The 25555-nt window shown below is 38.5% G+C and overlaps 1 protein-coding gene across 1 annotated transcript; it reads right to left on the bottom strand.

Moving 5' to 3' along the window:
• Positions 1–7597: 7597 nt before the first annotated feature.
• LOC100350930 (uncharacterized) lies at positions 7598–24793 on the bottom strand (the record flags this gene model as incomplete). The annotated part of the gene is made up of 6 exons (XM_089311255.1): positions 7598–7863; positions 10475–10557; positions 13007–13172; positions 20272–20485; positions 23337–23459; positions 24763–24793. Coding segments are annotated over 6 exons (660 nt in total), but the record flags the coding sequence as incomplete, so codon positions are not given.
• Positions 24794–25555: the final 762 nt, after the last annotated feature.

The following is a 25555-nucleotide window of genomic DNA, read 5'->3' as shown; positions in this document are numbered from 1 at the left end:
AATAGGAATCCTTTAGGAAAAATTGGCTCAGGCTTTATATCCATTGAGCTAGGAGAGGATTGTACAGAGTTTCACAAACCTCTCAGTTAGTCACTGATGACCTCCTTGCTGGGGAGTCAGTATTTGGATTTGCACAGCTCCAGCTGTAAAGTCATTTTGTTTTGTTTTTAGTTTTTCTATCTTGGTTGTGAATAGAAGCATTGAGTTCCAGGCATGCCCTGCTCTAGGTCAGGCTTGCGTTTGCTATGTCAGCTGCGTCAACCTCTGCATGTCAGGCTTGAATCACTTGAGCCCCTTGTAACTGGCTGCAGACCTCATACCTCATACCTCAGCTGTCTCTTGTCTGTGTCAACAACAGAATCTCTACCACTTTGCATACAATTTTTCATTGTCAAATGTGTTTTCAAACATTGCCATATTTATTTCTTTTATCAATTAAAATTCCCAGTGTCAGTAGGAATACTAAATATGCCTGTTTATATCAATAATAGGATATCTAACTTTTTTTAACATACGAGTTTTCATTGTGTAATGTGTTTCCAAACAGCACCATGTTCATTTCTATCATCAATTAGAATTCCCACTGGAAGTAGTATATATTTACATGTATTTACATATGTATTTATAGGCCCTGTCTCAAATTTTGTGACCTGAGAGCATCCAGAAAGTTATGTGTTGTTTGTTGTCAACTTTCCCCATCTGTGGGACTTTGCCTCTGCACTCTTCCTTTGATTTTAAATCTCTCACTTTTCTATGAAGTCTACATCCTGAGAGTTGAACCCTCCATATTTCAAAACATTTCCAGAGAGACTCTCAAGTGTTACTGATCATGATCTCCAATTCTCCAAGCCATGGTTTCTTTCCAATGAGAAGGATGAGACCTATGACAGGCATACCTATTATAAGGCTGAGATAATGAAAAGAAAAAAGGAAATACTTCTTATGAACTCATTATTTAGGATTCTTTTCCAGTATAAGAATCCTTTCAACCTGCTAGGAAAAATTTTAATTCTACTTCCATATAATGTAAAGGAATTCTGATATCAGTAGTAAAATGATTTTGATCACACACATTGCTCAACTTCAGAGGCATTAAGAAATGAGTAAATATAGAGATCAACATCCAACTGAAGTTATTCAGAGACATTTCCAAGGCTCATTGGATCCACTGAGATTGCTGGAAAGTGAAACAGACCTGCAAACATTAGAGAATTTAATTGGGGATTATAACTTGGTTCCATTTTGTTGATTTTCTTTACCTAATATAGATGTTTTTCTAAAGGTTGGGAACTGCTGACCCCAGAAAAACATACTACCCTCTTTTTTTTTCTTTGACCTGATATATCCATATCGATTTGTCCACTGTTTTCCAAGGAGGGTATACTATTCTGAGACGTTATAGAATCCATGGATGTTACTGAACCCTTTATATACTATGTTCTTACCTGTACATAGTATACTAGTTACATTTTTCATTATTTTTAATTCCTAAGATAAACTACTTTGTGGGAATAAGGTTTATTCTACCTTACAGGCATGAGTTTCACATTTAAAAAACAAGTCGGCCCATTTGTCATTATCTGAAGGCAGAACATGTGTGGAGACAGGATTACATGGGAAGGCAGGAAGCAGAGTGACAGGAATTATGGTCTTCTTCCATGTACGCATGTCTTTATTTATGAATCATCATGATTTTATCATGGTCACTGAGCTCTATCTTGGTAACCTAATTCAGTTAAATCACATACCAAAGGCCTGGACTTCAGATTCTGCATTGCATTAAAGTCCTTCCCTAATCTGTTGGCATCAGAATTAACTCTTTAACCCTTAACCAGGCTTTAATATATAAAAATCAGCCTACATCTGGAAGCCAGATAATATATATATATTCACACATATATATTATGTATAAAATCAGTATATTAGTATTAGTATATATGTATAGGCATTAATATATATTATTAGTAGTATATATAGTTACTAGCATATGTTAGTATATTAGTATTAATAATACATATTATTATAATATATTAGTATAGTAATTTTAACATTAGTATATTTTATATTAGTATTAGTATTATTATTAGTATTAGTATATGCAAATATACTATGTATACCTAGTATGCATACCATATCATTTGCTGGATAAGTAGCTTACCATTGCATCTTTTCATATTTGTCATTCGCCTAACACACACACATTATGGGAAGGTGAATTTAGTACTTTACAGACATGAGCGTGCAATTGTGAATAAGTTTTCCCAACTGGGAGCAAATAGTGGGTGTAGGCCTCACCCTGTGGCTGGCATCATGAATAGCCTTCAGATGAACCAGGTTATGCTCCTCCTCATATTCCTGAACCCAGATATCCAACAGCACAGGCACAAACTAGAGGCAAATCTACAAACAACGCTTAATATCAGTGCAGACCAGTCAACTCACGCTTTGCTTCCCTCAAGTAACCCATGGGCCCTGAAAGTGTAGAAACATTTTGTTCTTGTAAAAAATTGCAGAACTATAGATATGTTCATCCTCATGATTAAATCTTGCACAATGTAGTTGTATATCAACACATCACATTTCACCTAGTGAAAAATCCAGTTATTATTTGTCAGAAGCAAATTTTATAGTAATTGAAATAGTGTCAACCAATAATCAATGCTGGTTTGTTAATGGTGGTTTTATAGCGTGATAATGTGGAAGTACTTTTCTTTTATGATTTATCTTGGAAAACAAAAATTGGTCAATAGACACTATTTATAATGAGTTAACTATTTTTCTCTTTATAAGGATTTGCCATCTCCCAATGCAAGCTGTTTACTTCTTCCAATATTTCTCTGGGTCATAAAATGTTGAATGTCAGCTTCTGACAGAAACATAGAAATAAATAGCTCTTCTGTTTGAGATACAAATCACAACAGTTAAGAGAACCGCACCATCTTTTTTTTTAACTTTTATTTAGTAAATATAATTTTCCAAAGTGCAGTTTATGGATTACAATGGCTCCCCCCCCATAACTTCCCTCCCACTCGCAACCCTCCCCTCTCCTGCTCCCTCTCCCATTCCATTCACATCAAGATTCATTTTCAATTATCTTTATATACAGAAGATCAATTCAGTATATATTAAGTAAAGATTTCATCAGTTTGCACCCACACAGAAACACAAAGTGTAAAATACTGTTTCAGTACTAGTTATAGCATTACTTCACATTGGACAACACATTAAGGACAGATCCCACATGAGGAGTAAGTACACAGTGACTCCTGTTGTTGACTTAACAATTTGACACTCTTGCTTATGGCATCAGTAATCTCCCTAGGCTCTAGTCATGAGTTGCCAAGGCTATGAAAGCCTTTTGAGTTCGCTGACTTCGATCTTATTCCGACAGGGTCATAGTCAAAGCGGAAGTTCTCTCCTCCCTTCAGAGAAAGGTACCTCCTTCTTTGATGGCCCCATTCTTTCCACTGGGATTTCACTCACAGAGATCTTTCATTTAGGTCCTCTCTTTTTTTTTTTTTTTTTTTTTTGCCAGAGTGTCTTGGCTTTCTTTCTTTTTTTTTTTTTTTTTTAACTTTTATTTAATGAATATAAATTTCCAAAGTACAGCTTATGGATTACAATGGCTCCCCCACCCATAACTTCCCTCCCACCCGCAACCCTCCCCTTTCCCGCTCCCTCTCCCCTTCCATTCACATCAAGATTCATTTTCAATTCTCTTTATATACAGAAGGTCAGTTTAGCATATATTAAGTAAAGATTTCAACAGTTTGCACCCACATAGAAACACAAAGTGAAAAATACTGTTTGAGTACTAGTTATAGCATTAAATCACAATGTACAGCACATTAAGGACAGAGCTCCTACATGAGGAGTAAGTGCACAGTGACTCCTGTTGTTGACTTAACAAATTGACACTCTTGTTTATGGCATCAGTAATCACCCTAGGCTCTTGTCATGAGTTGCCACACACACACACAGAGTGTCTTGGCTTTCCATGCCTGAAATACTCTCATGGGCTCTTCAGCCAGATCGGAATGCCTTAAGGGCTGATTGTGAGGCCAGAGTGCTGTTTAGGACATATGCCATTCTATGAGTCTGCTGTGTATCCCGCTTCTCATGTTGGATTGTTCTCTCTCTTTTTGATTCTATCAGCTAGTATTAGCAGACACTAGTCTTGTTTGTGTGATCCCTTTGACTCTTAGACCTATCAGTGTGATCAATTGTGAACTGAAATTGATCACTTGGACTAGTGAGATGGCATTGGTACATGCCACCTTGATGGGATTGAATTGGAATCCCCTGGCACATTTCTAACTCCACCATTTGGGGCAAGTCCGATTTGAGCATGTCCCAAATTGTACATCTCCTCCCACTCTTATTCCCACTCTTATATTTAACAGAGATAACTTTTTTTTAACTTTTATTCAATGAATATAAATTTCCAAAGTACGACTTATGGATTACAATGGCTTCCCCCCCCATACCGTCCCTCCCACCCACAACCCTCCCCTTTCCCACTCCCTCTCCCCTTCCATTCACATCAAGATTCATTTTCGATTATCTTAATATACAGAAGATCAGCTTAGTATACCTTAAGTAAGTATTTCAACAGTTTGCTCCCACACAGAAACATAAAGTGAAAAATAATAGATGATTTTTTTTTAAATGATGATGAAATCAGATCAGACCTATTGTCATGTTTAATCCCAGTGAGAGTCAAGTTGGGAATTGATAATTTCTTTCTTTTTTTCTTTTTTACAGAGGATCAGTTTAGTATACATTAAGTAAAGATTTCAACAGTTTGCACCCCCATAGAAACACAAAGTGAAATATACTGTTTGAGTACTCATTATAGCATTAAGCCTCAATGTACAGCACATTAAGGACAGAGATCTTACATGAGGAGTAAGTGCACAGTGACTCCTGTTGTTGACTTTACAAATTGACACTCCTGTTTATGGCATCAGTAATCTCCCTATGCACCAGTCATGAGTTTCCAAAGCTATGGAAGCCCCTTGAGTTCTCCGACTCTTATCTTGTTTAGACACGGTCATAGTCAAAGTGGAGGTTCTCTCCTCCCTTCAGAGAAAGGTACCTCCTTCTTTGAAGACCTGTTCTTTCCACTGGGATCTCACTCACAGAGATCTTTTTGCCAGAGTGTCTTGGCTTTCCATGCCTGAAATACTCTCATGGGCTTTTCAGCCAGATCCGAATGCCTTTAGGGCTGATTCTGAGGCCAGAGTGCTATTTAGGACATCTGCCATTCTATGAGTCTGCTGAGTATCTCACTTCCCATGTTGGATCACTCTCCCCTTTATTTATTCTATTGGTTAGTGTTAGCAGGTACTAGACTTGTTTATGTGCTCCCTTTGACAACAGAGATCACTTTTCAGTTAAATTTAAACACCTAAGAATAATTGTGTGTTAATTACAGAACAGTTAAGAGAACCATGCCATCTTACTATGTGTTTGGCTCTGGTTTTGCTTTTCCTAATAGGTGAAGATCTGGCATCTCTTTTATTGATGCTAACAACTTAAATGGTGAAATGCACTTTCTACTTGCTCCCCTAAAGCCACATCTCTTCTCCTGAGGTGACTGTATTTTAGAAAAAAAATAACATTACTGTTTTAATATTAATCAGGGCAAGAAAAATAAAACCAGAAAAGACAACTCAGGAGATGTTGCAAAATTTTCCATAATCAGAGTGCATTAAGGAGGTCAGCCGTGGAAAACTGACTAGTGTGATCCTGATTTCCTTTCCATGAAATTATTCTTTGTATCATTGACCCCTTGGAGGCACTCCTGATAACCATTCGATTCCAAATAATCTCTGGGGCCACCAAATACTATAAACCTCCAATCTAGGAATGGAGTGATTCTTGGAACCTCCAAGCTGCTGTCTGTCAACAAGGTCTTTACAGTTTGGTATAGAAATATTTAGACATGAGACAAGAACTACACAAGAACTGTGCAAGATATCAAACAGACCTTAGCTGTTCTCCTACATAACTGTGGAAGTCAATATGTTTCCCTAGAAATGGTGGAAAATTTCATGCATAAAATGGCTTTTGAAATAGGTAGGAAGCTGGAGGTCTAACATCACATTTCTTCCTAGTTTTAAACCATTTCTGTAAAAAGCAAAAGTAACACATAAAGATTTCTCCTGCAGTACACACTGAAAGTCCTGTGTCTACCAGGACCTATTGTCAGAGTAAGGGAAAAGTAAGGAAGAGAAGCTTAGCAAAGGTTCCAAAGTGAAAGCTGCATCTTGGCAATCAGAAAAGGCAAAGAGGAAGAAGTGTTTATGTCAGGTCAACTTGTGTAAGTCAGTGCCATTGTCTGTACAATAATTTGATAGTTGAAGTTGTTACACAGAGTGTTTGTGGGAACTCATGAATAGTCCTTTCTAATGCATTCATATCAATTACACTGTCAGTTTCTGTTGCCTGTGTTTTTGAGGATTTTTAATCAGCAAAATAATTTCCTAACTCAATTTTCAATGATTTTCAGATGCTTTCCTCAAGGCTGTTTCATAATGTCAGCACTTATGTTTGTATCTTTGATCTCATTGGGATTATGTTTTCTAAAGGGTGTAAGGTAAAGGTCTGAAATAAGATTTTCCCATTACCAACTGTATCCATTTCATTGCAGAAGTCAGGATTTTGTTCTTTTTTATAATATATGGATAGCATTCCATTGTATATGTATACTGTGAGTTTTTATCCAGTTATCAGTTGTTGGACATATGTGTTCTTTCTGTATCTTAGCTATTGTGGTTTGAGATGCTATAAACATGGGGGTAAAGATAAATCGTTTATTTACTGATTTACTGATTTCAGTTCCTTTAGGTAAATTATCAGGAGTGAAATTGCTGAGTCATATGGTAGATCTATTTTTAGATTCCTGAATAATCTCCATACTGTCTTCCATAATGTTTGTACTACTATATATTCTCATCAACAGTGTATATGGTATCTTTTCTCCACATCCTCGCCAGCATTTGTTATTTTTCTTTATTTTTGGATGATAACCATTCTAACTTGGGTGAGATGAAACTTCATTGTGTTTTTTATTTATATTTCCCTGATGGCTATTGATATTATATTTTATTTGCAGAAAATAATATAAAAAAGACTTTTGTCAACATTTGCAAGTAGAGACATGTTTACTTTTTACATCCTCAATCCCACTCACTCCTGACTCCTACGCACTGTTCCTGGCTACATCCCCATGAATTCCACCGCCTGCAACTTAGCATCCCCCCAAAGCTACCAAATATCCTGGTATCTGCAGCTATGATCCACAAGCTCCTGGAAGGGATCTCTGGACTCTTGGTCATCCTCGCAGTATTTCCTTGCTTTATGGATTTGTACAGTGAGTTTCCTTGTTCCTGGAAGCATTGGAGAAGCAATGACTGAAAAGTCTTTGCTGACTGCCCTACAGGCAGACAACACTTCCCACCTGAATCCCAGGAATGACTGTGGACTATCTCTTATCATCTCTCACCACAGGTCTACAGACTTCTAGGAAAAATCAGTTTGAGGGACTAAGAAATTAGAATAAAACTAAGCAGGCAAGTAATAAAATCAGTGGTAGGTAAAAATCTTTAATACAACAAGATTGCTTTATTTTCAATAATGACAAAAGTTGTAGCCATTACTTCATACCCCATGGATACAGCTCTAGCTGAGGTCCAGTTTTAAAACAGCATAGATTAACCAGAAGAGAGTTACCCAGTCACCAGCATCTGAGATGTCGCTTGCCCTACAACACTCCTGGGAGAACTTGTAGTAGAATCGTGAAAAAGGTCTCCACGTTAATATTCATCAGAAAATAGGTAATTTGGGTGTTCAGCCACACTAAAATGAGAAAAATGCACAATCTAAACTCGATGACCACATTTATAGAACACTAAATAAGTGGTTTCTGTGATGCTACCACCAGAGAAAAATAAGATGTTTGTTTTGGTTATGGATTTATTAACCAACTTACATACATGGGTGTGACTTTATGATAAATATATTTAATCACATTCAAAGTTTTTAAATTGCATTTCTCTACCTGGAACTTAGCATACAGACCATACATAATAAGGAATTCAAACATATTCTTCTCACATAGCTACATCTTTCAATCACCCAAAGCAATATCCAGTGCTATCTTACATCAGATTTTTAAGGATAATTTTTAAGGATAATAGAAGCATATTTGAACATACTGTTCAATACTAAAAAAAGTTCACAGGTTATAGGTTAATGTTAGCAATTTGACATCATTTGTATTAATTCTTCAATTATTTACTGATAGCTCATCATGCATAGCTTAATATATGATGAAATGAATTTTATCAATATGAGATCAATGTCCAAATGCTTCCTGTATTATTTTCATATTTCTATATTTTCCTAACTACTTAAGATATAAAGCAGCAACCAATCAATAATTACTAAAAATTTTAATTGGAGTAGGAATTATACATTGCTTGCCACTGTCTTTGCCACTCTCCTAATCTTTGCACTATGTCTCTGCTGTAGTTCTCACTTTTCTTTATAGTAATCAAATATTAAAATCTAAAACATCTACCAATTTTGATTTTGTATATTTCTCAATACCAAGGTAAAATTCCCTAGGGAGAATTAATATATAATCCTTGTTATCATCATTTATAGAATTGTTGCTTATTGGACAAAAGGAGAGTAAAGCTCTTTCACTGGATGTACATTCTCTTTCATTCTGATGTTTTTAATCCATTCTTATTCTTTGTTTTGAAGCCTTTCTTTAAGAATTCATCCTCTGCATATAGATCACCATATTTCAGAAAAGCATAACTATGTTTCTACTGACTTTTAAGACCAGCCTTTCTCAGGGTAAATGAAGGATTTAAGTCCTTCAAAAAAAAAAAAAAAAGTGAAAAAGAAAGGGGAATTTCTTTCTTTTTTTTTTTTTGAGTTTCCATCACTTTATTTTGCAAAAATAGAAAACTCAGCGATATGCAGTAGAGTGGGGTGGAGGGGAGATGTAAACAGAAGGGAGGGGACAGCACCCTGACCCCACAGAGAAAAAGGGGGAGCCCGTGGGAATCTTACTTGGCAGCTAAATACAAACTGGGGCTTGGAGGAAGAAGGGAGGGATCTCAGAGGCTCTGGGCTCCCCCTCCCAAGACCCCTGGAGGAAGGGGTCGATTCCAGGGTGTAAACAAAAGCTAATAAATAAATAGAGGCTTCCTCTGGGACAGGGCGGGGTCAGCTAAGCAGCATCCCCCCTCCCTGGGCCAAGCTGCCCTGGGGATCAAGGGTAAAAGGCACTGGGGAGAGGGATCCCCTGGCCCCTGTGTAGTGTAGGAGGGTCCCTGCTTGAGAGCTGAGATGGCAGGCAGGAGGAGCCCAAGGCACATGACAGGGCCACGAGAGGGGCTTGTAACGGAGGGAGAAAGGGGAATTTCAAATTAGAAATACATTAACTTATAAGTCTGTAAGGGACATGTCCATATAGAGGGATATGTATTTCTGCATAAAGACATCCTAAAGGCTAATTTTCATACTTCCTTTAAGAGCTTTGCATATATATTACTTTCTATACTTATTATTAGCTAGATATTTATGCATAAAAGACCAACGTGTTGTAAAGATTAATCCAAAAATAAAAAAGATATTTTATGAAACAAATTACTATCACAAAGAAGGCTAATTTCCATCTCTTGAAGCTCTGTTTGAAATGGATATCTTCAACACTTAAGGATCATCAGGTATTGCTCTAGGCATTACACAATCTAATGGATTTCTTTTCTTATGATTTCATTATTAGTGTGATGTACTGAAATTCATCACAAATAAATTTTTCTTTAATGTGTAAACTCTCATTCTTCTATTTTCTTCCCTGGAAAAGGTTTTGTTATGAGTAAACTTTCAAGACTTCTGAAATTAGTACTGCTTTGTTTCAGAAATACAGGTGAAACTTATGTATTTAACTTGTAAGTTCTTACAGGTACATGTTTAGGGAAGAGAATGATGTCAAACAAGCTCACTAACATAAATATTAAGTAAGTCCCTTGTATTTTAGTATAAGCTAAATTCTTCCAAAGTCTCCATGATTCAAGACTATTTTGTCCAGAAAATCTACTAAGCATAAATCAATCAATCATGTATGAATATGGGGACTCTTGTTGTGCATAACAGTTATTGAGATTATTAACTTATATGTCTGTAAAATCGTGGAAGGCAAATTATCTTAATGACCTTATATATAAACAGACATGCCTGTGAATGAAGACAACTGCTGCCTAGAACCACAAGGTTGTTGGAAATGCCTTCAATCAGAGAAGTATATGTCATTTTACAAACACTGAATTAGGCTACATTGGTGAATCCCATAGTGCATGTTCATAGATAGTAGGGCAACAGAAGCTAATGCCTTTCCTACATTCCTCATCAGAAAAAAAAATGGAGACAACACGTTTCCAAAGCCACTTACATATCAGCTGGATAATAGTGAAGATTTTTGTTCGGGCCATCCAGAGCTTTCATGTCCTCTGAAGACAACTGAAATTCAAACACCTGTTAGAGAAGGACAATATTTTGTTATTTTTATATTGAATATTTGTCAATCTGGAAAATCCTGAAAAATTTCCAAACATTTTGAGACATGAAGCAAATCATTCTTCAATAAGTGCTGGGTGTTGGGTGGAATGTAAACTAGTATACCATGATGAAATATAGTACGGCAATTCCTCAGAAATCTGAAAATATTTCCACTTCCCACCCAGCTGTCCCATTCCTGGTAAAAATAAATAAATAAAAGTGCAATACGAATTATAATGTATTGAAATCTTACAACATTACAGATAAAAAGATGTCTCAACATTAATTAGCTGTAGCAGGAAGCTGACATTAAAGAAGAGAGGACCATGAAATTATAAGATCTAGAAGATTCTAAAGGTAAACATTGAAATATATGAGATTATTTAGTAAAGTTCCTCGATACAGTTGCATGTTTTTATATCATCAATGATGAAAAGAAGAACAGAAAGTGTTGACATTTTGAAAAAGAAAAACGTATTTTTAAAAGTTCTCTTGAAATTAATAGTTTCAATTCAATATCAAGCAATCACTTAAAGTCTTACTCTGTGTAGAAAATGAGAATCTCTTACAGATTTTATATAACAGTTAATTAAATGAAGTGTAATAACGATATTTTAAATACGAAGTGTTAGAAAATGTTTTACCATATTGGAAAACAAAACTTTATTTTCCAATGTGAGGAGGATGGATAGTGCGAAAGTCTCAGAGCAGGAGGCCGGCATCGGGTTCTAGTCCCGGTTGCCCCTCTTCGAGGCCAGCTCTCTGCTGTGGCCCGGGAAGGCAGTGGAGGATGGCCCAAGTGCTTAGGCGCCTGCACCCGCATGGGAGACCAAGAAGAAGCACCTGGCTCCTGGCTTCGGATAAGCGTAGCTCCGGCCTTAGCGGCCATTTGGGGGGTGAACCAACGGAAGGAAGACCTTTCTCTCTGTCTCTCTCTCTCTCTCTCTCTCTCACTGTCTATAACTCTACCTGTAAAAAAAAAAAGTGTCAGAGTGACACATTGACGAGTGAGGGAGATACACAGTGAGAGACAGAAAGACAAAGATCTCTCATCTACCGATTTACTCTCAAATGTCTGCAAGAATCAGTGCTGGGGGAGGCAGAAGTCAGCAGTCTGGAAGCCAGTTTGACGCTCTAACAAGGGTTATATGCATCCAAGCACTAGGAACATAACTTGTTGATTCCTATGGGGTGCATTAGCAGCAAGATAGAAGCAGTTTTGGGGCTCCAATCCAGGCATTTCAGTATGGGCTATAGGAATGCCAAGCAATGAAACAAATTCTTAATTTTGATATTCTTTCTGAAAGTATATCTGCATGTCAGTGGTATCTTACGCACATTTCATGTGGTATTTTAAATATACCAGTTGAATTAATAACAAAATTTAGAGAGGGACTATAAGATTTTATAGGTAATGCAGTAAAATATTATCCTGTTCTCAAATATAGAAAAACTTCCAACAGCCACAAAGATTTAACTACACAAGAGTAGGAACTTTTATTGAGAAAATATACCATAAAAAGAATAAAATTTGTGAGAACATGCTTTAAAACAGTTACTTACTCATTTGAAAGGCGTGGTTTCAGAAAGAGAGGGAAAGACACAGAGAGAGTTTTTCCAATTGCTGGTTCACTCCCCAAAGTGCACACCAGCTGAGGCTGGGCCAGACTGAAGCCAGAAGCTAGGAGTTTCATATAATCTCCCATGTGGGTGGCAGGAGCCAAAACACATAAGCAATCCTCCACTGTTCTCCCAGGCACTTTAGGAGGGAGCTGGATCAGAAGTGAAGAAGCCAGAACTAGAACTATCTATCACCCAACAATTTCAGTTAGGTCTGGTCTGTTCAGTGGTTATAGAACTTGTCAGACCAACTGTATGGCAGTTCTGAGAAGGCTTTTCCAGTATGCAATCAGTGCCTTTGGACTGTGCCATGTAATGAAGGGAAGCCCAGGATACTTAGCTGTAGGATGAAGAAGTACATGGAGGAGCACTGAGGCATCCCATGCAATGCTCAGTTAGCATCATAAAGGGAGCTGCCTCATGTACGATTCCTGAGGGAGTGGATTGCAAGTACGTGAAAGAGCCTAAATAGAACACAGACTGAATGAGTTCAGGCTCAGCCCGGGCTAATTCACAATCCACGAAAGGATGTTATAAATTAGTTAAATACAAGCATCTGTTCAGAAGGTATTTTTTATTTTACAACTACAATAATAATAGTTAAATAATAGCTTCTTAATTAAAAACACAGACACAGTCAATATATTTATATGGTGCTTCACTAGATAGGAAAACCAATGTGAAAACAATATGAATATCAAGCTATATGAATTCTAAAATTGCAAAAAATACAATGTGTAAGCCAAATCGACATCTTCCAAGAAGGAGTAAATCCCAAGGACTCTGAGCCCCACATGCTCATCACCTGAATGTTCTCTTTGATCTCCTTCGCTATGAAACTCTTGGCCAGGGCCACAACCCCACGCTGCAGCTGGTAGCGAAGGGCAATCAGGGCTGGACTTCGCTTGTGCTTTTTTGCCAGGGCACTGATGACTGGGTCTTCCAGGAGAACCGGGTAGCTCTGGTCCACCCTGCAAGGACAGGTAGAAAAGCTGACCTCCTGATGCAGGGCGTTCAGTTTGATAAGAGGCTTTCAGAACAGCCTGGGGGCCCACCCTAGACCAGCACTTCTCAAAGGTGGACCAGTGGTGTTATTAGTATTATCTGAGCTGTTTTACAAATATAGATGATCTCTGTCCTAAATGTGCTGCACATTGTGACTTAATGCTATAACTAGTGCTCAAACAGTATTTTTTTTATCTTTTATTTAATGAATATAAATTTCCAAAGTACGACTCATGGGTTACAATGGCTTCCCCCCCCAACCGTCCCTCCCACCCACAACCCTCCCCTTTCCCACTCCCTCTCCCCTTCCATTCACATCAAGATTCATTTTCGATTATCTTAATATACAGAAGATCAGCTTAGTATACCTTAAGTAAGTATTTCAACAGTTTGCTCCCACACAGAAACATAAAGTGAAAAATAATAGATGATTTTTTTTAAATGATGATGAAATCAGATCAGACCTATTGTCATGTTTAATCCCAGTGAGAGTCAAGTTGGGAATTGATAATTTCTTTCTTTTTTTTTTTTTTAACAGAAGATCAGTTTAGTGTACATTAAGTAAAGATTTCAATCGTTTGCACCCCCATAGAAACACAAAATGAAATATACTGTTTGAGTACTCGTTATAGCATTAAGCCTCAGTGTACAGCACATTAAGGACAGAGATCCTACATGAGGAGTAAGTGCACAGTGACTCCTGTTGTTGACTTTACAAATTGACACTCCTGTTTATGGCATCAGTAATCTCCCTATGCACCAGTCATGAGTTTCCAAGGCTATGGAAGCCCCTTGAGTTCTCCGACTCTTATCTTGTTTAGACACGGTCATAGTCAAAGTGGAGGTTCTCTCCTCCCTTCAGAGAAAGGTACCTCCTGCTTTGAAGACATGTTCTTTCCACTGGGATCTCACTCACAGAGATCTTTTTGCCAGAGTGTCTTGGCTTTCCATGCCTGAAATACTCTCATGGGCTTTTCAGCCAGATCCGAGTGCCTTTAGGGCTGATTCTGAGGCCAGAGTGCTATTTAGGACATCCGCCATTCTATGAGTCTGCTGAGTATCTCACTTCCCATGTTGGATCACTCTCCCCTTTATTTATTCTATCGGTTAGTGTTAGCAGATACTAGACTTGTTTATGTACTCCCTTTGACTCTTAGTCCTTTCATTATGATCAATTGTGAACTGAAATTGATCACTTGGAATAGTGAGATGGCATTGGCACATGCCACCTTGATGGGATTGAATTGGAATCCCCTGGTATGTTTCCAACTCTACCAATTGGGGCAAGTCAGCCCGAGCATGCCCCAAATTATACATCTCTTCCCTCTCTTATTCCCACTCTTATGTTTAACAGGGATCACATTTCAGTTAATTTTCAACACTTAAGAATAACTGTGTGATAATTACAGAATTAAACCAGTCATATTAAGTAGAACAGACAAAAAAAAAATACTATGAGGGATAATGTATTAAGTTGTCCATTAGCAGTCAGGGCTATGCTGATCAAGTCACCATTTCTCATAGTGTCCATTTCACTTCAGGAGGTTTCCTTTTTGGTGTTCAGTCAGTTGTCACCGATCAGGGAGAACATATGGTATTTGTCCCTTTGGGACTGGCTTACTTCACTCAGCATGATGTGTTCCAGATTCCTCCATTTTGTTGCAAATGACTGGATTTCGTTGTTTCTTACTGCGGTATAGTATTCTAAAGAATACATATCCCATAATTTCTTTATCCAGTCTACCATTGATGGGCATTTAGGTTGGTTCCAGGTCTTGGCTATTGTGAATTGTGCTGCAATAAACATTAGGGTGCAGACCGCTTTTTTCTTTATCAATTTAAACTCCTTTGGGTAAATTCCAAGGAGTGGGATGGCTGGGTCGAACGGTAGGGTTATCTTCAGGTTTCTGAGGAATCTCCAGACTGACTTCCATAGTGGCTTGACCAGTTTGCATTCCCACCAACAGTGGGTTAGTGTCCCTTTTTCCTCACATCCTCGCCAGCATCTGTTGTTGGTAGATTTCTGTATGTGAGCCATTCTAACCGGGGTGAGGTGAAACCTCATTGTGCTTTTGATTTGCATTTCCCTGATTGCTAGTGACCTTGAACATTTTTTCATGTGCCTGTTGGCCATTTGGATTTCCTCTTTTGAAAAATGTCTATTGAAGTCCTTGGCCCATCTCTTAAGTGGGTTGTTGGTTTTGTTTTTGTGGAGTTTCTTGATCTCTTTGTAGATTCTGGTTATTAACCCTTTATCTGTTGCATAGTTTGCAAATATTTTTTCCCATTCTGTCGGTTGTCTCTTCACTCTCCTGACTGTTTCTTTTGCAGTACAGAAACTTCTCAATTTGATGCAATCCCAATAGTTGATTTTGGCTTTGACTGTCTGTGCCTCCCGGGTCTTTTCCAGAAATTCTTTGCCTGTGCCAATATCTTGAAGGGTTTCTCCAATGTTCTCTAATAACTTAATGGTGTCAGGATGTAGATTTAGGTCTTTAATCCACGTTGAGTGGATTTTTGTGTAAGGTGTAAGGTAGGGGTCTTGCTTCATGCTTCTGCACGTGGAAATCCAGTTTTCCCAGCACCATTTATTGAATAGACTGTCCTTGCTCCAGGAATTAGTTTTAGATCCTTGATCAAATATAAGTTGGCTGTAGATGTTTGGATTGATTTCTGGTGTTTCAATTCTGTTCCATTGGTCTATCCATCTGTTTCTGTACCAGTACCATGCTGTTTTGATTACAACTGCCCTGTAGTATGTCCTGAAGTCTGGTATTTTGATGCCTCCTGCTTTGTTTTTGTTGTACAAGATTGCTTTAGCTATTCGAGGTCTCTTGTGCCTCCATATGAATTTCAGCATCATTTTTTCTAGATCTGCGAAGAATGTCTTTGGTATCTTGATTGGGATTGCATTGAATCTATAAATTGCTTTTGGGAGAATGGACATTTTGATGATATTGATTCTTCCAATCCATGAGCATGGAAGATTTTTCCATTTCTTGGTATCCTCTTCTATTTCTTTCTTTAAGGTTTTGTAATTTTCATCGTAGAGATCTTTAACGTCCTTGGTTAAGTTTATTCCAAGGTATTTGATTGTTTTTGTAGCTATTGTGAATGGGATTGATCTTAGCAGTTCTTTCTCAGTCATGGCATTGCTTGTGTATACAAAGGCTGTTGATTTTTGTGCATTGATTTTATATCCTGCCACTTTGCCAAACTCCTCTATGAGTTCCAATAGTCTCTTAGTAGAGTTCTTTGGATCCTCTAAGTACAGAATCATATCGTCTGCAAAGAGGGATAGTTTGACTTCTTCCTTCTCAATTTGTATTCCTTTGATTTCTTTTTCTTGTCTGATGGCTCTGGCTAAAACTTCCAGAACTATGTTAAATAGCAGTGGTGAGAGTGGGCATCCCTGCCTGGTGCCAGATTTCAGTGGAAATGCTTCCAACTTTTCCCCATTCAATAGGATGCTGGCTGTGGGTTTTTTATAAATTGCTTTGATTATATTGAGGAATGTTCCTTCTATACCCAATTTGCTTAGAGTTTTCATCATGAAAGGGTGTTGAATTTTATCAAATGCTTTCTCTGCATCAATTGAGATAACCATATGGTTTTTCTTCTGCAGTCTGTTAATGTGGTGAATCACAATGATTGATTTGCGAATGTTGAACCATCCCTGCGTACCAGGAATGAATCCCACTTGGTCTGGGTGGATGATTTTCCTGATGTGTTGTTGTATTCTATTGGCCAGAATTTTATTGAGGATTTTTGCATCTATGTTCATCAGGGATATTGGTCTGTAATTTTCTTTCAGTGCTGCATCTTTCTCTGGCTTAGGGATTAAGGTGATGCTGGCTTCATAGAAAGAATTTGGGAGGATTCCCTCTTTTTCGATTGTTCTGAATAGTTTGAGAAGAAATGGGATTAGTTCTTCTTTAAATGTCTGGTAGAATTCAGCAGTGAATCCATCTGGTCCTGGGCTTTTCTTTGTTGGGAGGGCCTTTATTACTGTTTCAATTTCTGTTTCAGTTATGGGTCTATTTAGGTTTTCGATGTCTTCATGGTTCAATTTTGGTAGATTGCATGTGTCCAGGAATCTATCCATTTCTGATAGGTTTTCCTGTTTGCTGGCATACAGGTCCTTGTAGTAATTTCTGATGATTCTTTTTATTTCTGTGGTGTCTGTTGTTACGTTTCCTTTTTCATCTCTGATTTTATTGATTTGGGTCTTTTCTCTTCTTTTTTTAGTTAGTTGGGCCAATGGGGTGTCAATTTTGTTTATTTTTTCAAAAAACCAGCTTCTCGCTTGGCTGATTTTTTGTAATGTTTTTTTGGATTCAATCCTGTTAATTTCTTCTCTGGTTTTAATTATTTCTCTTCTCCTACTAGATTTGGGTTTGGTTTGCTGCAGTTTTTCTAGGTCCTTGAGGTGCGCTGAAAGCTCATTTATTTGGTACCTTTCCAATTTCTTGATATAGGCACCTATTGCTATAAATTTGCCTCTCAATACTGCTTTTGCTGTATCCCATAAGTTTTGATATGTTGTGTTGTTGTCTTCATTTACTTCCAGAAAGTTTTTGATTTCTCTTTTGATTTCTTGAATGACCCAGTGTTCATTCAGGAGCATGTTGTTCAGACTCCATGTGTTTGCATACTTTCTGGGGTTTCCTGAGTTGCTAATTTCCAGCTTCATCCCGCTGTGGTCTGAGAAGCTGCATGGTATGATTCTAATTCTTTTAAATTTGCTGAGACTTGTTTTATGGCCTAGTATGTGATCAATCCTAGAGAAGGTTCCATGCACTGCTGAGAAGAATGTGAAGTCTGTAGATGTAGGGTTGAAAGTTCTGTAGATATCTGTTAGATCCATTTGGGCAATAGTGTCAATTAAATCTGCTGTTTCCTTGTTGATCTTCTGTCCAGATGATCTGTCTATTTCTGAGAGTGGAGTATTGAAGTCCCCCAGTACTATTGTATTGGAATCTAAATCTCCCTTTAAGTCCCTTAACATATCTTTTAAATAGACCGGTGCCCTGTAATTAGGTGCATATACATTTATAATAGTTACATCTTCCTGTTGAATTGAACCCTTAATCATTATATAGTGTCCCTCTTTGTCTCTCTTAACAGTTTTTGTATTAAAGTTTATTTTGTCTGATATTAATATGACTACACCTGCTTTTTTTTGGTTTCTGTTGGCATGGAATATCTTTTTCCAACCTTTCACTTTCAGTCTGCATGCCTCTTTGTTAGAGAGATGTGTTTCTTGTAGGCAACAAATAGTTGGGTTGTGTTCTGTGAGCCAGTCAGCCAAACGGTGTCTTTTAACTGAAGAATTCAGACCATTAATGTTCAATGTGACAATTGATACGTAGTGACTTTGCCCTGCCATTTTCCCGGAAATATTTTCTAGTATATGCTTTGAGCTTCCCATGCTCTTTTACTGGTAGGTGTTCTTCCTTTCCCTTCTTTCATATTGATGGCCGTGTTTCTGTGTTTCTGAGTGTAGCACATCTTTAAGTATCTTTTGCAGGGCCGGATGAGTGGCCACAAAGTCTTTCAATTTCTGTTTGCTATGAAAGGTCTTTATTTCACCTTCATTCACAAATGAGAGCTTGGCAGGATATAATATTCTGGGCTGGCAATTTTTCTCTCTTAGCACCTGTGCTATGTCTCGCCATTCCCTCCTAGCTTGTAGGGTTTCTGATGAGAAGTCAGCTGTGAGTCTGATTGGAGATCCTCTGAGAGTAATCTGACGTTTCTCTCTTGCACATTTTAGGATCTTTTCTTTATGTTTCACTGTGGTAAGTTTAATTACCACGTGTCGTGGTGAGGATCTCTTTTGGTCATGTTTATTGGGGGTTCTATGAGCTTCCTGTACTAGGATATCTCTGTCCTTCTCCAAACCTGGAAAGTTCTCTGCTAGTATCTCACTAAAAAGGCCTTCCAATCCTTTCTCTCTCTCCATGCCTTCAGGAACTCCTAGAACTCGAATGTTGGTTTTTTTAATAGTATCCTGTAGATTCCCAACAATATTTTTTAGATTTCTAATTTCCTCTTCTTTTCTTTGGTTTGACTGTATGTTTTCCTGTGCTCTATCTTCTAAGTCCGATATTCTCTCTTCTGCTTCACCCATTCTGTTTTTAAGGCTTTCTAATGTGTTTGTCATTTGATCTATTGAGCTCTTCATTTCATTTTGATTTCTCTTCACTATTACACTTTCCTGTTCTACTAGTTTCTGAGTTTCATTTTGACTCTTCCTTAAAATTTCATTTTCACAAGAGAGATTTTCAATCTTGTCCGTTAAGGATTTCTGTAGTTCAAGGATTTGCTTTTGAAAACTTCTAAATGTTCTTATCATAAATTTTTTGAAATCCGTATCTTGCATTTCTTCTATTTCATCATCTTCATACTCTTGGCTTGGGGTGTTTTGCTTATTTGGAGGCATCATAGTGTCATCGTTGATCTTGCTCCCTCTATTTCTGTGTTTGTTACTCTGCATAGTTAATTCTTCTTGCGTCACTGTGCGTTTTTTTTTTTTTTATACTGTGTCCGTGTTAAGTGGACTGCCTGCTGTTGGAGGAGCCTTGGAGGCTTGAGATGGGTGCGGCCTGAGAGCTCTGCCTGGTTCTTCCTGGTTAAGGGTGTGCAAAGGTGACACCCTCAGGTTATGCGTGGTAAATCTCTCTCTTTTTATTTATTTATTTATTTTATTTATTCAGGGGGTAAGTAACACCGCAGGGCAGGGCTGTGCAGAATTGATGGTATTTAGCTTCCAGTCTTTGGCTCCTCTGGACTCCCACTGGGTTGCCTAGGCTACTGAATTGTAGTGACTCAGTTCCTTAGCTCTCCCCCATTGATATGTAAATCCAGAGAGGAGGCCTGCTCTTTGTCTCTTGGGAATTCTTCAAGCCTTGCAGCCTTGTAACCTTTGCAAGGTTAGGGGGAAGAGAAACCCCGAAGCTTTTTTTTTTCCTTCTTTCCGGTAGTGAGTTTGCTGCACTTTCCGGCCCCCCTCTAGATTCTGACCCCCGTTTCCCCACCAATGTCTCGGGTTATTGAGCTCACCTCCCCTTCCAGCGCCGATGTGTGGACTCGGAGCCCTGAGCGTCCCAAGTCTCCCCGCTGTTGTCTGTGTAGCATGCACTCCCCTTGGAGCACTGGCGCGCAGACCCTGGGGCTTCTGCGGCTCGGTCCCGCGACTTGGCTTCCGCGCGGTGGGCGACCTTGTTCTCCCAGTAGGTCCTCCGATTCACGGCTGCTCCATCCAGAAGGGTTTCCCCTGCAATTTTTTTTTGGTTCTATTTTCTGCGGCTACCGTAACTCCCCTTTTATTAAACTAAATTTTCCCGGACTATCGGTGCGCACCCTCACTATTCCGCCATCTTGGCTCCGCCTCAAACAGTATTTTACACTGTGTTTCTGTCTGGGTGCAAACTGTTGAAATCTTTACTTAATATATGCTAAATTGATCTTCTGTACATAAAGATAACTGAAAATGAATCTTGATGTGAATGGAAAGGGAGAGGGAGCAGGAGAGGGGATTGTTGCGGGTGGGAGGGAAGTTTTGGGGGAGAAAAAGCCATTGTAATCCATAAGATGTACTTTGGAAATTTATATTCATTAAATAAAAGTTAAAAATCAAGTTAGATCATCCCCCTCTTTGAGCCAGTTGAGACTAACTATATAAAACTAAGTGTTGTACACCAATAGTATTTCATCAACAGTGGGTTTTATGTCATCTTTTTATTTTCCTTTTACCATTTTGGATCTTGACTTGATCCCAGAGCACCATAGGCAACCAGAACAACATCTATGGACTTGCAAAAATCTAGCAGTTTTCTCTGATTGAGATACGGATGGCATTCCAACTGTGGATAGACAAGTTTGAAAAGTATCAGAGTATATGGGGAAACTTAAAAAGTAAAAGTAGCTGAATTTAGAAATGAAACTTTAAACTCAAAATATCATCAAGTGAGGTTTTTAAGTTTACTTTGAAGACTTTATTTTATTTGAAAAGCAGAGAGAAACTGAAAGAGAGAGACCAATAGAGAAAGAGAGGGAGAGAAAATAGATTCTTTTATTTATTTATTTATTTATTTATTTTGACAGGCAGAGTGGACAGTGAGAGAGAGAGACAGAGAGAAAGGTCTTCCTTTGCCGTTGGTTCACCCTCCAATGGCCGCCGTGGCTGGCGCACTGCGGCCGGCGCACCGCGCTGATCTGATGGCAGGAGCCAGGTACTTCTCCTGGTCTCCCATGCGGGTGCAGGGCCCAAGCACTTGGGCCATCCTCCACTGCACTCCCAGGCCACAGCAGAGAGCTGGCCTAGAAGAGGGGCAACCGGGACAGAATCCGGCGCCCCGACCGGGACTAGAACCCGGAGTGCCGGTGCCGCAAGGCGGAGGATTAGCCTAGTGAGCCATGGCGCTGGCCAGAAAATAGATTCTTAATTGTGCAAATGTCAAGTAAGAAAATAAATAGCATAGTTAAAATGCAAATAACTTTACAAACCCCAAAGTAATAACCAGTTAAGACAAATATCATCCATGAATGCATATCTATTATATAAAATTTGTTCAGGTATATTACATCTGCTATTGAATATTATTACCAAAAATGACCAATTACCAATTATGACCAAAAGATGCATCACTAAATGTGGGAAAAGTATCTTTCTATGCTGTCTCTTGGAATACAATTTGATGAACACAGAATTCTAAGGACGTCTTCATGACAAAAACATTTAACCTTAATATATAATAAACCATCCAAACCTAACTTCTAACTTACAGAAAGTTGAAGTAGAGAAGCAAATGATTATTACAAGACAACAATCTGATGAATCCAGAACAACTGACAAAACGTGCATAGATATCACAGGAAAAAAGATTTCTGAACTTTGAAGGGGAAAAGCATGAGAAACATGACAGAATTCTATTTGTGAATTACTATTTTGTTTCTCTTAAAAGAGAAGATATCTGAGGCTGTTAGTAGAAAATTATAATACTGAATGATACTAAATGACAAGAAATAAAAATTAAGTACTTTAGATCCAATTATGAAAACTAGAACTATGTGACAGTGTTTTCTGTCATAGGAGATGTTTGAGTTCTATAGGGATGAGCAATCACTAACATATTATATCGAGAGGTTCAGCAAAATATTGCATATTTGTATTAACATAAACTTTGGACATATGAAAAATATAACAATATGAGAACAGGAGAGAAAATATTTTATCAGGACTATCAAAATTTCTGGATGTATGAAAGTTCTCAAAATATAAACTAGAATAAGGTTGGCACTGAAAGCCATAATAATTTGTATAATTTTTCTTGAAAATCAGAGTACTACATTATTACAGAGCAAAGTGATAGATTTTATAAGCTGTATTTTCATGTCAAATATATTTACTTAGTGACTGTATGATGTTAGATACTAAGAACATGGAAAAGCTAAAAATCGATGTTGATGCACAGTTTGATTTGAAGGCAGAAAGCAGAGATTAGATGCAAATGAAAATGAATTCAAAATGAGATCAGCTTAAGTTTTGCTAAAATTTCCTGAGTGTGATGTGGCTAACAATAGAAAACCATGAAAGGTAAATTCGCCCTCTTCCCCAGATTATTTTCCTAGTGTCTGATAATCTTTTCCTGATCAAGACACTGAAAAAATAGATACCAAGAACAAAGTTTCAGATGTATAGATGCAAAACAAGCCCTTGCCACCTCTCTTCTCCTACATTCACTTTATCTTTATTTACTGCCCAGTAGATGTTTTCATGGCCTTCGCTGCTACATTGAGTGACTTCCACATCACATTCAATTGGATCGATAAATTCAACTTCTTACTAGTTGAAACTTGACTGCTGCTTTCTAGATCACCTTTACCTCCACAGATTCTTACAAATATTTGAACACTAGAGTCTCCTCACCTTTTCAATAAGGCATCATCACATACAGAGACAAGAGAGGGCCCTACTTGCCCCTCCACAGAGACAGGGGTTCTGTGTTGAGAATCTTCTCCTCCAAAGCATACTTTGAATGAGAATGGAAGACGAGTGGACTCTTGTCAGTGGTACAGGGAGAAGGGACTGAAAAGCAGAAGGAGAGGAGGCTGAGAGTCCTCACCTGGTTGCAGACAGGCTTGTACTTGAGCCCTGGCTTGTTCAGAATCATCTCCGACTGCCTGCGGTTGAAGTTGGACACCCCGATGGACTTGGCCAGTCCTGCATCCTTGCACTTTTCCATGGCCTGGGAGAAAAGATTATGAAGAAAGTTTTTCCACAAATGGCTAGAATAATATAACGGATGATAGCACCATTAGAAAGAGATGATAATGAAGCTAATGGTCATTGACTGAAAGAGAAAAAAAAAAAAAAGAATATAGAACAGAGAAAGAGATGGTGACATTAAGAAATCACAGTGTCCTCCATAGGAATCCAGAGAAATATGTGAATGAAAACAATGAGCCTGCTCTTTTTGCCCCTAATTATTGTCCATTTCTTTCTGTGACCCCACTCCAGCACAGTACCCTTAACGATGGCATGAATTTCCACAATTAAGAATCCATAACCCTCTCTTTTAAGTTTAATTGTGATCTGATGCCTCCTCTTCCTGCTTTCTTTGTACTCACTCCTCCAAATAAATACCTCCCAAGTGGCACAGAGATCCACTATGTCATGTGTTATTTTTCCTTGTTCATCTTTTGGGTATATCTCCTTCCCAGGCCAGAATAAAAAGAGTAATTTTACACTATATTACCAGATTGAGAAACGCACGCCCTAGCAACAAACCCAGATGTACTTAGGTTGGGAAAACAAACTTCAGTGAAAAATGTGGAGCAATACTCCACAGTCATATAACTGCAACGTGTATTGTATATGAAGTGGTAAAGAATATCATTATGCTACAGACGTCTCTTCTCACATCTATTACATGCCTATTAATGAATACTATTTTCTAGGTCCTAGTGGTGTCCATGGATTTATATTACTTTGTGTGCTCTGTTCTTTCATTTATAGAAATATCTCTGTTTCACTGTGAAAATCAGTGGCTACATGACCTTGATCTCTGCCAATAACAGATTTTAGACTTTACCCAGGCGACGCAATCAGTGTTCCTCAACCCTTGAGAACATGTGTTTCAAACAGAATGCACTTGTACCACAGAACATGGATCAAGGTTCTGTTATAAAAAATTGTAACTAGAATGTGGATCAGCTCTCAAATAATGGCCATGAGTTTAGAATTCTTCAGAGCCATATATGCCACCAGGAAAAGGATCAGACAAAAACTCATTAATCCAGTGGCAGTGTTGTCGAAAACCAACTTTGGAAAAGTTTTCCAAAGATTACTTAAAATCTCTGCCTTACTCATGAGTTGGGATCCCTGTTTACAGACTCCAGTAGACAATATGCTTAAGCCATTTAGACCAGTTTCTCCAACTTACCTACAACAAGTGTCTGAAAATTTATCAGTACCATTTACTCATCCATGAAGATGATGGTCACACTGACAGCTAACGTGTAACAAATTCGATGTTGTTAACTGCCTACCTTCATAGCTACTGGGAAATGCATAAGGTACAGATCAACATAGTCCAGTTGAAGTTTTTTCATTGATTGCTCCAAACCGGTTCGAACCAACTCTGGTCGAAAGAAAGTGCACCAAAGCTGCAAGCCGGCGCCGCGGCTCACTAGGCTAATCCTCCGCCTTAACAACAGACTAGAAAAGCAGAATAAAGAATATATGATATTAATGAGCGGTCTTTTGAAGTATCACAGGCAAAAATATAAAAAAAAGAAAATTTTAATGAAAAAAAGTCAAGTATCCCTTGAATACCATTATATGAGTCTTTGCTAAGAAAACCTAGTCAAGGGCCGGCGCCGCGGCTCACTAGGCTAATCCTCCCCCTTGCGGCGCCGGCACACCCAGTTCTAGTCCCGGTTGGGGTGCCGGATTCTGTCCCGGTTGCCCCTCTTCCAGGCCAGCTCTCTGCTGTGGCCAGGGAGTGCAGTGGAGGATGGCCCAGGTGCTTGGGCCCTGCACCCCATGGGAGACCAGGAAAAGCACCTGGCTCCTGGCTCCTGCCATCGGATCAGAGCGGTGCGCCGGCCGCAGCGCGCTGGCCGCGGCGGCCATTGGAGGGTGAACCAACGGCAAAGGAAGACCTTTCTCTCTGTCTCTCTCTCTCACTGTCCACTCTGCCTGTCAAAAAAAAAAAAAAAAAAAAAAATTAAAAAAAAAAAAAAAAGAAAACCTAGTCAATAAAATCCCAGCAGAACCCCACCCTCCCATTTGTAGGAAGTTATGAACATCCAAATACATGAAACTCATAGAATTTCACTC

This window comes from Oryctolagus cuniculus, chromosome 13 (assembly GCF_051225735.1).
Source record: "Oryctolagus cuniculus isolate XC-2025 breed Fujian yellow rabbit chromosome 13, ASM5122573v1, whole genome shotgun sequence".
NCBI lineage: Eukaryota > Metazoa > Chordata > Mammalia > Lagomorpha > Leporidae > Oryctolagus > Oryctolagus cuniculus.
The sequence above is the reverse complement of the archived record's forward strand: the minus strand, read 5'-3'. Positions and strand labels throughout refer to the sequence as shown.